The sequence below is a fragment of the Alligator sinensis genome, unplaced genomic scaffold (assembly GCF_000455745.1).
Source record: "Alligator sinensis unplaced genomic scaffold, ASM45574v1 scaffold877_1, whole genome shotgun sequence".
NCBI classification, from domain to species: domain Eukaryota; kingdom Metazoa; phylum Chordata; order Crocodylia; family Alligatoridae; genus Alligator; species Alligator sinensis.
Genome location: NW_005843113.1, coordinates 219,172 through 236,309, shown reverse-complemented (window position 1 = coordinate 236,309; position 17,138 = coordinate 219,172). Strand labels below are relative to the sequence as shown.

The 17,138-nt window shown below is 42.1% G+C and overlaps 1 protein-coding gene across 1 annotated transcript in view; it reads left to right on the top strand.

The window, feature by feature from the left end:
- MLYCD (malonyl-CoA decarboxylase) overlaps nucleotides 1–17,138 on the top strand; it is a 75,403-nt gene that overhangs the window by 35,297 nt on the left and 22,968 nt on the right. Inside the window, exon 5 of the mRNA XM_014526680.2 lies at nucleotides 5,295–5,783. Within this exon, the coding sequence (XP_014382166.2) occupies nucleotides 5,295–5,783 (489 nt within the window). The remainder of the gene's footprint in view (nucleotides 1–5,294; nucleotides 5,784–17,138) is intronic.

The following is a 17,138-nucleotide window of genomic DNA, read 5'->3' as shown; positions in this document are numbered from 1 at the left end:
GCAGTGCGATGCGGCGGCTAGTAAAGTGACCAAAATGCTGGCTTGCATCCATAGATGCTTCTCAAGCAAATCCCGGGACGTCATTCTCCCCCTGTACTCGGCCTTAGTGAGGCCGCAGCTGGAGTACTGTGTCCAGTTTTGGGCTCCACAATTCAAAAAGGATGTGGAGAAGCTTGAGAGAGTGCAGAGAAGAGCCACGCGCATGATCAGAGGTCAGGGAAGCAGACCCTACGATGACAGGCTGAGAGCCCTGGGGCTCTTTAGCCTGAAAAAGCGCAGGCTCAGGGGTGATCTGATGGCCACCTACAAGTTATCAGGGGTGACCACCAGCATCTGGGGGAACGTTTGTTCACCAGAGCGCCCCAAGGGATGATGAGGTCGAATGGTCACAAACTACTTCAAGACCGTTTCAGGCTGGACATAAGGAAGAACTTCTTTACTGTCTGAGCCCCCAAGGTCTGGAACAGCCTGCCACCGGAGGTGGTTCAAGCGCCTTCATTGAACACCTTCAAGATGAAACTGGATGCTTATCTTGCTGGGATCTTATGACCCCAGCTGACTTCCTGCCCTTTGGGCGGGGGGCTGGACTCGATGATCTTCCGAGGTCCCTTCCAGCCCTGATGTCTATGAAATTGGTTTAATTTTTCCTTTTAAACCTGCTGTAAAATAAAATCTGAATTTAATGCAAAATGATAGGACCTATGTTTGTAATCTCTTAAAAGGTTTAACGTTAAAAAACCGAGTATGCAGGATGCAAAGCCTCTGTCCAAAACTATAAGCTTGAAGCTTATAAATCTTTCAGCCCATTTAGGCTGTATATTTAATAAAGGGCTTCATCCTGTGGATATCCTAGGCTGGCTACTTGTACAAAGTACCGGCAAAATCAGTGCAGGCAGGCAGCCTGTGACCCAGGAAACAGCACCATGTACCTTGTCATAATCCTCGCTGAGCCCGCCTGGCTGGTCTCGTACGTCTGTTGTATAGCTTCTCCTTCCCTGAGCTCTGATCAACACAGTTCTCAAGCTTATGTCGAAGTTCAAAGTTTCTAAAATATTCAAGCTTGTGTTGCTTAATAAAAACCAACTATACATGCTGTTTTTGTGTGTTTTGAATTCATCAGCATCTTAATGCAGCTGTTTGACACCAATCATGATCAAACGTTAATTAGGAAGTAAAGAAGTAATATATCTTTGAGTATTTTCTGACATGAAAATGTATAATTAACATGCATCTACTAAGCTATATAATTGTTTAAATAAATTATTTAGGTATAGTGTTCCTTCCTTGATGGCAAAAAAGACGTACCAAATACATGATGAAGGGTCTGTTCAGTTATAAATCTACATGCTTTAATGGTTACAGCAGCCAACGAGCATGCACATTTATTTCAAAAAAATAAATAACTGAAATAAATATAGAACAGGTAATTAAAATGGATGATTGATTTGAATTGAGGTTCTCTACTTGGATTCAAATCTACCCACTCGGTCCCCCAGTGACATTACCTTTGCCTTTGTAGTTCTGCACCACTTCTCTTGCATCTCCTTATCATAGGAGAACTGAGGGAGGAAGAACAGTTTTGTGCTTGGAGCTTGGCATAGATGGTGAACTTTATTAATTAAATTGTATTTTTATTCTTGAGTATTTTTCCAGTTTATCTTGGTCATTTTGAATCTTAGCCCTATCCTCCAGAGTGTCGTTTGAATAAGATGGTCAGAGGCTCACTGTTGTTGTTCTGTCATCGTTGCATTGGTTTGTATAACTTCAGCTCCTTAGCCACCACTTTCTGTTTTAAACTGAATTTCTATACTCCTGATGTGATTCAAAGAGAGAGAAAAATTGTAATACTACAAATTCTGGTTGATCATTTTATCATGCAACAATTAAGTGTAGCAATTAGTAATATAATTATTATGCAGCTTAGTAAATTGTACAAGGGGCTTATTTTCCCAGGTTTTTAAACTTTTCCACGGGCACACGCAGACACAACTGTGTGGGGTCTGGGGCAAATCAGCCTGTGCGGGGCCTAGACTTGGTGGCAGGGGTGGGGGGTGGCAAGTGCCTGATGTGAAGCTGGCCCGGCTCTGACGGCCCCCCTCAAGCACGGGGCCTGGGGCAGTCGCCCCAATTCCCCCCAGGGATGGCTCTGGACACAAGAAGAAAGTTTGGGGTACTTATAGCTGAAATTCAGTGCATTATAGGCTGCTTCCTTTTTTGTATTTCAGCAATTGCAATGATCTGGGTAAACAAAGCTTTAAGTGGGATGTGGTTTTGAGGCAGTTGGTGGTAGAGCTGCAGTACTGTTAATGTAGCAGAGATGGGTATTTCCTTTGATTTAGAAGAGTTTTGATATTTTTGTCAAACTAAGGAGTAAAAACTTACGGTTCTCCCTAATAGGACCTTCTTCTGATATGATATGAGATAATGATTGATCAGGGTATTTCAATATTATGAATAGCTTTTGTTTTCTGCAGATTGCAAAATATATTACCCTGTTACGGGATTGCAATACAGGAGACCCTCACCATTTGCAGGGAAATGTTCTCGCGAATAAGGCACTGCATTCATGAATATCATCTGCATTCATGAACACAGTGCCCCTGGCGGCTGGAGCGGGGAGGGCACAGCGGCGGTGGTGGGAGCGTGGCAGCGGCAGTTGTATTTAAGATGTGGGTTCAGCATTCGTGAATATTTGAAACCATGAATGCCGAACCCACGAATAGTGAGGGTTTCCTGTTTTTGGCAGAGGAAATCTGTCATAGTAAGCTGAAGTGATTTGTATGCATGTTTCCAAGCTGGAGACAAGTTTCTAAATCTCTAACACACAGGAGGTAAAAGTCCATTTCAGATGATGGATATACAGGTGGCTTATGCATTTTAACAAAATAATAATTAGAGAAGAGTCTGCATCAGAACTCAAATAGTGGAATAATTTAGTTAGTACTAACGAAAGTGCAAAGTGTTCTTGAAAGTACCTCTTTTCTTGCTACAGATTTTTAAAAACATAATTATATTACAATTACATATTATACAATTTAATTGATTGCATATTATACAGTTTATTAAATTGTATAATATGTAGAATAAAGGTTAAAATATTTCCTCTATAGTCCAGCTGGTTTAAATTTGCATGTATATTTAAATAATTTGATATGCTAATTTATCAGCCTGTACCAAATAGCCATTTATACACTGAACTTGGAAAAAGTGTTTGCACAAATGACTTCATGCGTGTATTTAAGGCAGCCAGATTAGGGGAGGCAGCTGAATATGAGTGTTTCTGAAAATTGGGTCCCATGCGTTTGTTCTGTTGGATGTCTGGCTTGCTTGTTAACCTGAACTGTAAACATAGAATTGTATTTTGATCTAGATCTTGTGGTGATCAGCGTGCTTTTTAAGTAACCTCTTTGCTTTCTGCCACTTCTTGATTTAAAAAAAAAATCTGCTCAAATCATCATGATAGACTTTACTGTTTTTATTATTATTTTGTATATTCCAATTTCATGGGCTCCAGTACAGAAATACTTTCTAGATGAGTGGATTTCTGCATGCCACTAGAGCCTACTTTGGGCTGTCACAAAACCAGCGTGCAGGTGTTTACCAGTGCTGTGTTTACAGTGTTTGCCTGATGCTTAATTAGATACTGTTAATATTTTAGAATAGGGCTGTTCATCTTGCAGCCTGTGGTTGGCATGCAGACTGCAAGGGGCTATGTTTTGGCCCCGGAGTTCCTGCCCAACCAAATGCATTGTGCATTGAGGTGTGGGGGGAGGGCAGAAGGAGGTGGGCAGTGATTTTGCTATAGTGGAGTGGTGGGAGGAAGTGGGTGCACACTTCAGTTCTGCAATGGGAGATGGGGAGGGAGAGCAGGCATACATGTAGTGTGCAGGAGGGCTCATGGCTTGCCCTGGTGTAGCCCAGGGGCTGTGCGGCTCCTACTGGTATGGTCCAAGGGGCATTCACCCCCAACTGCTTAGCAGTTGGACAACCCTATTTTAGAAGGTAGAGGATACATTTACAATGCAATGCCCTAGCAGCATGACTGCCATTAGCATTTGTCAGTTTAAGTTAGCCTCTCAATGATGATGATTTTTTAATGATAATTTAGAAAATATTCAAAGCAGAAAAATGTATTCTGTAGTCATTTAAAGGCAATTTTCTGTTGACATTAAGATGCTGCTGTAAAGTCAATAAATAGCTGAGACCTCCTCCATCCTCTTTCCCCAATATGAAAAGTAATTTAAAAAAGCACTCTGCATTGTTGCACTTCAGCAGCTTTTTCTCTCTTTCCACACCCATCCAGCAGATTTAATATCCACATTAATTCCAGGTAACAATGAATTTGATGGCTTCATCTAATGCTGGTGTCAATGCACATATATTTTTGTCATAATTGCCAAAGGAGAGAGTTTTTGTTCAGACACATGTAGGTAATTCTTCCATTGCTTCTGCATCAGGTCTGTCGTTCAGTGTGATCAGCAGTGTTATTGTAAGCTTACAGTTTTTATACTTGGAGCTTTATCAGCATTTATGGCACATTTATGAAAAGTAGCCACCTCGCAACAGATGATCTCTTCTCAAATGTTAGTAAATGCTGTCTGCAGGAAAATCTTAGTCGTACCAGTTTGCCTGAAACGGCCACTGGCACCAGGACAAACGATCTAGATAAGATGCATTGCTTGGTTATATGCATTAATGGAAAAAAGCCTTCTGAGTTTACCATGTAAATGTAGCCAAAGCCTTCCTCTCATTCCTTTGTCCCTGCAAGCTTCTTGATACCAGAAAAGACACTACATGTGCCAACTTAAATAAAAAGCAAGAAAGTCTTGAGAATTAGAAGGCTGAATCCTATCACTTCACTCGAGCGGCTGAGCTCGTTACGTGACCTATCTTTACACAGGCTGATTTCTGCCCATGACAGAACGTACAGGAGCTACTGTGGGATTACGAGAAGCACCTGTACACAAAGCAGACTTATTGTGCAGATCACAATTGCATCGTTTCAAAAGCAAAAATTTTCCCCAAATTACAAATGTTTATTTTAAAATAATCAGCGTTGAGGAAGGTGATTTTACATGGTATATGCATGCACTGTTAGCTAGTGTTTAATGCAGCGAATCATCCTTTTGGCCATGGCAGATGATTTTTTCCTCAATATCCGTTATCCTTGCTGACATTAAGCTATCCTGAACAGTTCCTTTGGAAGGTTTAGTGGTTGTTCCTTGAGCCAGCATTCTCATTCATTTAAAGTCACACTTGATTCTTTTTGTGACTTCTTCTCTTTTTGTCTACAGGGGGAATTTACTCAGATAAAAGTGTTTTCTAGTCTGTCACCTATCCCTGGATTCACCAAGTGGCTTATTGGACTTCTTTCTTCACAAACAAAGGAACTGGGAAGAAATGAACTGTTTACGGATTCAGAGTGTCAAGAAATCTCTGAGATCACAGGAGGTCCTGCAGTTGAAACTCTAAAGAGGCTCTTAACTAACAATGAATGGGTGAGATCCGAAAGACTGGTCCAAGTATTGCAGTTGCCTTTTATGAGGCTCTGTGCTTGGTACCTGTATGGAGAGAAGCATCGTGGTTATGCTCTTAATCTGGTAGCAAACTTTCATCTACAGAACGGAGCGGTGATGTGGCGGATTAACTGGATGGCAGACACAAGCCCCCGGGGTATTACTGCCTCCTGTGGCATGATGGTGAATTACCGATACTTCTTAGAGGATACAGTCAGTAACAGTGCAGAATATCTCTGGACAAAACACATAAAAGCCTCAGAGCAGGTACTTTCCTTGGTGTCACACTTTCAGCAACATAGCAAACTTTAAACGGTGTTAAGAGCAAACGCTTCTGTTTTGAATAAAAAGAATGTCTTGTGGTGTCTGGAGAAATGAGAATATTTCTAATGAAATGAGCTGCGTTCTCTAGTCATCATAGGGTGCAAATTACATCGATTGTCAATTGTTGTGAGTTCCTTTGCTTGCACTGCCAGATATGCTGTGGTTGAATCATTGCCATATTTTTATGTTCAAATGAACCAGAAGGGTGTAAAATGAGTGAGTAAACTCCTCTCGGTAAGGTTACAAGTCAGCAATGAATGACTTGTAGGGACTGTTCTCTGCCTGTGTCATAGCCACTGCAATCAATATAGTTGTTTTTAAACTGCATCTTCAAAAGCATTGACGAATTCTGCTGCTCTCTGATATTACAGCTGTAGGGAAATCAATACCAAAGTAACTAGATAAAAGTACTAGGTGGAGACCATTTTTTGTTCAAACAAGTTATTAAAACAGCAGCATGCAACATTTCCTCAGTTAGATTGTCCCCCTTGCCCCAACTCTTTTCTGTAAAAGCCTGTTGATCCAAGCGATCCCTTTTCTTTTGCAACCCTGCATAAACTACATTGAGATTTTGCTATGACCAGTTTTCCTTTGTGGTTCAGTGTCCAGCACACTCAAGGCACTAGGGGTATGTAACAATATGCTTGTAGTTTCTTCTCTTTCAGATTTACATCTTAATATGGAAAAGTAAAGGGTTCCAAGTAAGAAAAAAGGTGGTTGCTTATGATTTAATTTTGATTTTTTTTCTAATATATTTATAATAAACATCATATGATATTGTGATTGTGTGCGTGGTGTTTTTAAGTTAGAGTTTATTATAACAACCTAGATTTTGTTGTAAAGAAAATAATTACTACTTATGCTATAAATGTTTTGTATTTCTTTCGAAATGTAACGTACAAATAACCATTCTTTGATGTTACTGTCTCCAGTGAAATAAGACAGATGTCTTCAATGGATCCTGATACTGGCAGATTTAGAGTATAAAACGCCTGCTTTCTTTCAGAAGTTCCAGATCCCACCACTGGGAGAAGACTTTTACAGAAATCTTTGTAGAGTTTCTTCTTTCCTATCCACGTGTTTGTGAAGGGAGCCCTAAGTGTCCAATTCTCCTTTCTATTGGAGCAAAATGTATGGATTTCTACTGGAGCAAGTGAACTTTTGTTTGTCCGTGATAAGAAATCGTTCCAACCCTCTGAGTTGGTAACCTATTTTAAATATCTGCTAAATGGAGAAACTGTTCCCTTGGCTTTTGCTAATGGCATTTCTCAACACGATAACGCGGAGAGATTGGATTCACTACACATTATTCCCCTCAGAACAGAGCCACTTTTAGAGAGCAGCTGGTCCTCACATTAGCAATGGCAACTAGCCTATGCCATGCTGCTTTCATTATGTTTTTAAGGATCGTTCCAAAAAAACAGCAGTCAGCAGGTATCTTGTATGTTGTTAGTTTTTGATCAGCTATCATTTTAAGACACTCCTTGCAGGGGGAGAAGCACAGGAAAATTGTTCTGCCAAACTCATTAAGGAAAAATTAAGTGTCCCTTTGCTCAGCTTGAATTGTAATTTTTGTGTGTATGCCAGAGGGTATGTGCCAAAAAGATAGCTTTTTCTCTGCCACTTAGTAACTTGAACTGTTGAACACGAGCCAGGAAACACTGTAAAGTTCATGAAGAGATGTTGTATGTTCTTTCATTGTCTTCTGCTTATTCCCAGTTGTGGAATTTCAGTCCTTTGTGAACAAGTACTCAGACCTTTTGAATCATTTATTGAGCAGTAATGTCAGATCCTGTTTCTGGCCAATGGTGGGGCAAGTACTTGCCCATTGACCAAGCTGGTTGACAGTGTAGCGTAAATGTCATTGCTAACAGGGCAAGAAAATAGTTATTAAACTGTAAAACTGTTTTTTTCTGCTGGGGTTAGGAGTGCAGCAAAATGTTAAAACACCTGGGAGAGACCCAGCAGATGTTGCTGAGTCCTGGCTTAGCACTGAATTTGGAATTGAGCAGTAGTTGGTGTTCAGTGAGTTGGATGAGGGGTCAATGAGGCATGCAGAGGATATGTACTTTCCAACAGACATTGGTGACTAAAGGCTCTGAATGTAGACTTCATCTGCACCTCAAGGGTCCTATATGAACAAAGCATATCAAACCATAGTTGCAAGGTAAGTAACCTGCCTCTTTCTTGCCCTTCCTCTATCCATTTTCTCCTCCCTTCACCTCAAATTATTAGTGTTTACTGAGAACAATTGTAGCAACTGGATGTTTAGCATTTCTGAAGATCTAGCTGCTTATTTATACAGCTAAATAAAAAAATATTTGGACGCTGCTCCCTTTGGAAAATGTCACCCCTGTTCAAATCTGCAGGAGTTGAGGGTCTTTAGTACTTTACAGAACTGGGCTTTAGGACTTGATTCTTCTGTTATGGGAACTCCAATGATGTATGATTTAAACTTGGTTTCAATATGATGTGTTCGTACTACTGTGACTTACGTTGATGGTACACGTCTTTCTCGATTTACCTTTTTTTTTACCACACAGGGGCAACACTGTCCATTCTGGTCAGTTCAACATGTAAAATGGCTGTGGATGTCTCCTGGAATCTGAACATCTGGGATGGAGGACATACATCATTTAATATGAATATATGTGTTTATACAGTGTGTGTGATTTATCTATTTTTATACATTATAAAAGTGTGCGTGAGTCAGTTTTGCCTAATAAGATGTTGCCCAGGTTTCAGGACTCTAGATCTCTGTTAAAAACCTGTTTAAATTAATTCAGTTTTTTCTTACATTGGCATGGCATCTGCTAGCATTGCCAAAATGAAGGGTCCATTTCAATTTCTGATTCCAAAACCCACTTTTTACAAAGGTTTTAACATTACTTTTTATTACTATACTCTTTCTATACCTTCATGTTCCTGTTCTCAGCCTGAAACAGATGATTTATATTTGGGGCGGATGGGGTGGGGGAGATGGGATTAATTAGTCCCATTTTATTTTTAACCAAGAAGCATTAAAGGGCTTAAATATTTTCCCTGAGGAAAAGCAGAATAAGTCTAAAGTTTTGCAAGCACTTTAGCTTGATGAGAAACTTGCTTTAAGTTACAGTGTTTATAAAGAATTGCATCATGGCACAAGCAATTTGCTTACTAGGAGGAGAAAGAGATCTATTCCCTCTGTAAATAGGTGCACAGTAGAAGTGTTTGGGAAACTTTGATTTTGCTTCTATGCCTGGCCATACAGTAATATGAACAAAAGAACATTTTAAATAAAGAGTTGACTTTCAGTGGGGACTTGAACTTGCCCAGCACTTTGCCAGTGCTTGTACCAGCAGTTGCAGTGGACAGATGTTAATGCCTGAATCTGCAGGTGATGGATTTAATCACCTGCTCACATGATTGTTAGTGGTGGGGAAGAGGAAGAGAAAGGGTCTACCACTTTGTGCTTGCCAGTCTAAATAAAAAATGAGGCATTGAAGTTATAGCAAATGTGTGATGGGTGTGTGAGAGAGTGACATCATTGAATGGTATTTTTTTCTAGGCAGTTTTAGGGGTCAATGTATATATGTAACATCTGTGTTTGGTGCCAGACTTTTAATGGCTACGGTCAAAAATGTATGCAGAATCATTAGAGATGAGGAGGGGGAAGTTTTCCAAAAGTTTTTTGTAGAGCCATGCTGCTTCTTTTTCCATGGTCAGAAAGAGAGAGAGAGAGAGAGAGAGCGCGTGTGTTAGGAGGTACAATTTCTCGTACAAAGTAGGTTGGGTTTTGAGGTGAAAATTAATTTTTATATATGAATGAATACAGCTGTTTGGAAGGAAAAAGCTGTTATCTTTGTTAAAATACTTCAGGCTTGTAGAAAATCATTTTGCTTTCAATAAGATCCTTCCACTAAAGGGAGGAATAATTCTAAGGGCTGTGACAGGTCTCTTAGTATGGATTCTCTCACCTGGCCAGATTTTAAGCCTATCCTACGTGTATTTATAATAAAGGTAATACAGCTTTAAGGATTCTGCAGCTTCCACAGTTGGACACATGGCATCTGTGGTGGGACAGTACGGGGCACTAATATGCTGAGCCACCTACCTCACTGTGCCACGCCGAAATCCACGCTCTGGGAGTCTCCCTCGGGGAGCATACATCCAGCCGTCCCCCTTCCTGGAAACCTCCTGCAAGCCTGGGGTAACGCTGCCACCACCCAGGCACTGATCTTTGTTAGGGCTCTGCGCAGCCCGGGGTACACAGACTCTGAAAGCCTTGAGGGGTGCTTTGCCCACAGTGGTATTTCGGGGTGCTTCTTTCACCCTGAAGCATCCAAACGTAGCCTCCTATACCAGAGAAAACTAAATAGCCAAGCCCACCTTAGCCAGCTTAGCAAAGGGAGTGAAAAATGCCGATCTCTCCCCAACACAGATAACCAGGTAGTCATGCTGAGCCAGATGGGTCTTTATTGATCGGGGGAGAGTGTGGGGAAGGGGGTATAATAATGGCAGTTAAGAGAGAGCACGTTGAGCAATCAAAATATGTTGAGTCTCAAAACACCTGGGCTCAATGGCCTTTTTAATACATGTCTAAATTACTCACTTCTATCTACCTAATTTTCAGGCGTACCCACTGGTTCATCCAGAGAGACTCACTCTGGAGTTTCAGGGTTTGTGTCTGTTCCAAAAAGCCTGGCAGAGGAAGAGGGAGTGACCTCCTAGACCCGGTGGCCTTCAGCATTTCCTGTAAGCTGCACGGAGTGTGCCGCTGCACAGGCGCACTCATGCCGCATTGCCAGGTGCGCCTGTGCAGCTGCACATGCTATGCATCTTAGAGGGAATGCTGGTGGCCTGACCCTTAAATAATTTTTCTGACATCATCACTTGGACCCAACCAGAAACAGGCATTATTTGAACTCTGCTATTGCAGACCAATCACTTCAAAAGGGGTTTGCAACCCCTGGTGAAGGGGCTAGCGTCACCAAAGTGGCTCTGCAGGTTTCCTTGGAGGGAAGCTTAAGTCAAAGGGTCTGGATACCAAAAGGGGGGATGGGAGGGAGGTCCTCTCCAGCCCCAGAGGAAGCAAACAAGCTCCCCTCCCCTCAGGATCATTTTATAGGCTGAACTAACAGCACCACAGTTTGAAAGAGGAGGGTTGACTGGGCTGTCCCAAGGCAGGGCAGGGAGAGAGGGATTTCTTCACAGCATCAAGTTTGCTTTGGTGATAGACCCAAGTGAACATGAAGTGAGATTAGAAGTAAGACAATTTTCTAGAGTAAACTAATAGGCCTTTTCCCAACTCTAGTTCTTATTGCTAGAGCTCTTCTTCCTAGCATCCCAGCTGGGCTTGTCCTGTTCTTCTGTGCTCTGGAACTAACTCCCTGCACCTGGATCAGTTTTCCTGCTTTCCAGGAGGGCAGGAACTGTTGTTCCTCCTGCCAGCCTCGGGATAGGAAATGTTGAGGTTGGTATCCTGGCATGTCAGAAGGGGAATGGGACATCACAGGAAGAACTAAAAGTGTTGCTACCAAACTCTAAAACCACGTGACCTGTAATGCTAAACTTGGTTGCATAATTACTGGCCTTTGGGGCTTAATGATATTGCATGGTAATGAGCATGATCATCTCTTCTTCACCATATGCTTATTTTGCTTCCCCTTGGTACTAGATGTATCAGTTTTCTAAAGCATTGACAGGGGATTGGGGGTGCATACACACAATCAGTTGATCTGGGAGAATTCTTTCGAGTTTGTTCTCCTGGTAGAAAAACTTAACCACAGATGCCTGAACAGACATTTGGATGATGTGCCCCTTAAAAGCAGAGAGCTTGTAGTGCTGACTGCACAGCTGGGGGGGGGGGGGGGGGAGGGCTATACACACATCTCAGTGTACTCTGCAAGCTTCCTCCATCTGTCTGGAGACAGATGGCAGTGGTGCACAGGCCAGCCCTGATTGGCTGACCCAGACTGCTCAGGATCACCCTGTGTTTCTGCATTACAATGGGGATTGTGAAGGGGCTATGTTCTGCTCCCTGCTTGGCTGGAGCAGTAGAGTCCAACAAGAGATACAGTCTCCTGGGATGGGGAGGGAGGAAAAGGGGCAGGGGAAAAAGAGCACAGCATATTGGGATACTGGAGGACTGTGCTGTCTCTCTCTCTCAAAAGGGAAGATACTCAGACATTCACTGTCCTGGGAGAAACTCTCCTGGGAGTGATTTAAACCTGATTGTTCCCAAGTTGTTTTTTTTCTCCTGGAGCAGCCACTTTTGCTCTGGGAGAAAAATCCTGAATATTTGTACACTCCTGGTTTGTGGAAGGGCATTGACCCTCCCAAGAAAAAATGAATGTCTACACGTGGCCTTAGTTTAGCAGTGGTCTGGTGAGTGGGACAGTTGGGGTTGTGGGCCTGAAAGGCGGATTAGAATTCCAGTAATGAAGTAGTGAATTCTAAAGCAGAAATGTCATGTACAGTAGTTTTATTTTAAAAGAGCTTCAATGATAGTTTGTTAAGGGAGAAGGTGGAGCAATCTTTGCTCATTACTGCTACTGTTAATTGCTATTAGTCTTCCTTCATTCTTCATTGGTTCTAAGTGCACAACAGTGCTTACATTTTTCCAGCTCACCAATAAAGGTGACTTTAAAATGAATAGCGCCAAAGGTAGGAAGAGAATATTTACCATACATACTATTTACTGGGGCAACAGACATGTCATTGGAGAGGTTTTATTCCATTCTTTTGAAATGAGCTTTCATTACTCCCACGTATGGATATTTTTTTCCTCTCAATTTGTAGAAAATAGGGCAGCTTTCTCTCATATCTACTAACTTATATAATGCCTGAATTCAAGGGGATTTTAGGGTATTCAGCACTTTCCTTGGAGTCTCTTGTCCCTTTTAATGTTAGGTCCAAAATCAGTAGTGGGCTTGACTTCCCCCCTCCAGAGCAAATATGTACTCTTTCCTCCAGTTTGTCTGTGTGACTCTTCAGTGTTACAGTATCACTGAACCAGCTGCTTTATTCCTAATCATCAGGAAATATTCCTCTGTGCTCACGTGCAGATCACATCACAAAGCTTGGCCGCACTGGAAGATGAACCCTGAGCTGTCACTTGGTAAGACCTCCCCAATGTATCACGACAGAAGCTGTCAGAGATTATAGATATCAGATCCATGCTGCAGGCTACCCTTTAGTATCCTGAAAACCAAGGTGTTTCTCTACTGTACTTCTTACAAATCAACTCCTCTGCTTCAATCCATTACATAAATGAAATGAAAGGACATTGATGTCCCTAGTGGTATCATTGCTCATGCTATGGAATCAATCCCATTGACAGTAATGGGATGAAACTGAGAAGTTTGTCACATAGGCAGCATTACAGAAAGCTGTTTGGTATTAGTGAAGGGGCACGTGCTTAAAATCTGTAATTTCTCCTTCTACCACCACTGTCATCACTTTAGTCCTAAACTGAGGAGTTTTTATCTGCTTTTCTTTTGCATTTTTAAAGCTGTTGAGTCAAAATAAGCCTTGCCTATACCAATAGGATTGGTCCCAGTGGAATTTGCAGTAGTTGTGTTGGTTTAGGCATGGCATGGCCTTAGAGACTGTCAAATTACATGGTACTGCTACCAGCAAAGTCAGTGGAACTACACTGAGTTGCACCACCTGAGGGTCGATTTGTTAATCCTTTTTTGTTGTTGGGGCCCCCTGTGTGTGTGTTTGTATCGTCCTGTACATTCTCACAACTTTTAACATAGGAATTTGTTTCTTTTATTTACTATTGATAGCATTGATATACTCATAGAAGCATTTTTGACATATTATCCAAGCTGGAGGTGCATAATAAGCACATTGTCAAAATCATCTGCATTGGCTTAGCCACGTGAACCAAAAAGGGACCTCTGCATTACAAAGTCCAGTTCCTTGCTATCATAAGCAGTCCTGTCATATGATCAATGTCCTTCCTAAAATTAGGCAGTGTGGGAGTTGCCCCCATTCCTTTTATTGGAAGGCTTTTGTGGGCCCTCACTCCTCTTATTAAAAAATTCCTAATTTTAAAAATCTTATTAAAAAATCTCTATTTTCCATGTTGAAAGAAGTCTCATTTTGTGTATATATATTTTTTCTCTTTTCGTAAGTTGTCTGAGAATCTTGTGAGTGAAATGCATTTCTTGGGCCAGAATGCAGTTACCCGAGGTCTGGGCAGAAACAGGGCTAATATGATATTTCTCTGGGAACCAAACTCATCCCTAGTGTAAAGCAATGCGATTCTTGTTGCTGTTCATAGGAATTAGGCTCTGGTACAGGAGTTCAGTTTGGCACTCCAAATACTGGGGATGTACCCCTAAAATAGGACAGGACCATGGCTGCCTTTTTCATTACAAACGGCAATTGGATTCAGTTGCTCATTCCATCTTAAATGCTGTGCTGTTAATGTGTAAAAATGTGGCTCATAAAACAAAAAAACACTCTGGTTTCCTGTTTGTCCTACCATTGAAACCAAATCAGTACAAGTGATATTCCCTTGTTCATTTTATGCTAGATTTACATCCCTGAAACAAAGCCAAGGCTTCCTTTTATGGAACTTGCACCCGGGTAGGAAGGTCTAATGTTCTTGTTTCGATCTCAGAGGGATGTTCCTCTGTGCAGAGGTACTCCAACGTACTCATTTTACATGCAAAGAAATCCATGCATGCTTCTTTAAATTAGACAAAATTGCTCCCCTAGCTATGGTGTAGATATTTTCTTTGAGTTATTGACACTGTCTCTGCTAGTCCATTTGGCTCCAAGGCACTTGACTGCAAAAAGTATGGAAATGTATTTTCCCATTTACTAGCCATAAAAAAAATGAGACCAATACCTTTGCTATATAGCTGTTTTGTGAAAACCCCAATCAAGGCTAATTTATTGCTATTGTAGCAAAAAAGAATCAGTCCAGATGAAGGGCTGAGTGTCTGGAACATTATTGAGTTAAATCCAAGGTGCTTTTCCCCCCCCCCCCCACAAAGGCTTTTTATTATTTACAGCATCTGAAACTATTTAAAAAACACTTTTTTGCCACCTTATAACTAATAAATGACAAAATCAATTTACATGCTCTCCCTTTTGAAATAAATCTGTATCTGGACTGATAAAATACCTGTAGAATGCCAAGATTCAGCAATATGTCATCTGAAATAGCCAGCTAAGATATTAAACCTAACAAATAATGGATTAGCACTGAAAAGCCTCTGAGAAGCTTATCATGGGATTCTGCCCTAGGTCCCTGGTTTCAACCTAGTTCGTTATTATGGCAACTAAAAGCCGTTGTTTATTGCATAGCACTTGATAAAATGAGCCTGTAATGTCCATCCAGTTTACAGCAGATAACTGTTCACACCTGCAAAGGCCCCTTGATACAACAGCTATTTGTGAGCTTCCTTAGACCAGGTACCAGTCCAGACACAATCACCGGTAAAGGCAGATTAGCAAACTCCCAGATGAATCCTCCACTGGTGCTGAATTGGCACTATGGCTTCTACTGCAGATGCCTCTGTTCTGAAGTCTGCTAATTTATACCGGGTAACAGTGTGGTGTTGAGGATTCAAGGAAGTGCATATGTTCTCCTCTGTGCTTGGTACAAGACCAGAAAAGCTTGGGAACAGATTCTTGGCTCCTTAATGGAGAAACTAAGAACTGGTTGTATAAGGCACCTACACGCATACCCAACACCTGTTCCAACACATTCTAATTAGCATGCGTGGGAGCAGACTCGATTAATCAAGTCTGCTGGAACATGCCAATTAGCACGCTCCAGCAGCCTTGGCATCTTGTGTTTTCAACATCCCCATGATTCAAAATGGCAGTGGGGGCTCTGAGCTTTAGTTAAAGTGCCCCCACTGCCATTTTGAAGCATGGGATGCTGAATGCCCGAGACGCTGCAGGCGCTTTAATAAGACCAGATCCTGAGAGCCATCTAATTAAAGTGCCCCTCCCATCCCAGAGTACGTGTAAATAGACCCACAGGGACTAAGGCCAGGTACAGATGTGCTCATTGCACAATAAGCGCTCAGAGAATGCCCTACACCCATAACCGAGCAGACGTTCACTGCACGTAGGCCACTTTAAAATGGTGGATCCCAGTCTAAGGTAGATCTAAAGTGCTTTAGATTAGAGAGCTCTATCTGCACCAGATCCCCTTGCAACTCAAATTGGGTCATAATCCCTGGCATCCCAGGCATCTCCTTTGGGGAGCATCAGCCTAGCCCCACCCTCGGGCTGTCCCAAATGGAGACAGAAAAGTTTCTATCTCCTCCCTGCCAGGCTGGCTGGTGTGGGGACAGGAAACAGAGCCCCCCCCCAGCTGTGCATGCTGCCCCCTAGCTTGCTGGCTTGGGTCTGGGGGGCAGGCCCACATGGCAGGAGACCCATTCCCATACTTCCCTCTGCTCCCAATTCCCCCTCCCCAACTGAAGGGCAAACATTTGTTCTGTTTGCTCCTGACCTAACCTAGTGCACTTTGAGTGAAGTGTGATACTTAGAGTATCTGCCTCAGGCTTTCTGAATGTCTATACCTAGCCTTTCCTATTAACTCCTTATTAAGGATAGTTCCTGCAATTGATAAAACCTAGTGAGTAATTGCGCTGCTGATGCCAATATCTTACTCGTTGTGCAGACAGCAACAGGTTTAGGACTCGACTGGGGGAAGGGGTGATTGGGGCACTCATTCCCTTTCAGCTGTGGTTCTCAGAGGGGTCTGTGAGGCTGCTGTTTGGTAGATTGTATTTTCAATTAAAAGTTGGATAATAAGGGTGTCACAAACCCTGTTAAGTTTTAAGGGTTGTAGGGTGCAATGAATGTGTGGTTGTTTTTTTTTATTGTGTTTTATTTCCCTGGTATAGCACGTGTAGTCTACTTGGAAAGCCAATATGTTGCTCTAGACATTTGTCACATGTCTTTATGGATTATGTTATGTTGGCTGTATAAATTTCTATGATTTGGGGCCTGATTTAGTCCAGGGACTGATGGATGCTTATTTAAGGACAGTTACCACTCCGAGACGCAGGCAGAAGGGAACACTGTTGGGTTTGGCACCCAAGGCATTATCTGGGGAAATGGAGAAAATCAGCTCCTATTGTGAAGACACTTGTGAGAAATGACCCATTCGGCTAGGGGAATGCCAGGTGTCCCAGGGAAAGACATTTCTGAAGGTTTCTGGTGACTCGTGAACAAGTATAATAATGTTGATGGAGGGAGGCAGGCTGGTTTGGAAGCTTTTTTTAGGGATTAGCTAGGATAGGGGTCTCTTGGATTTCTCCCAGGCCAAGGCCCCAG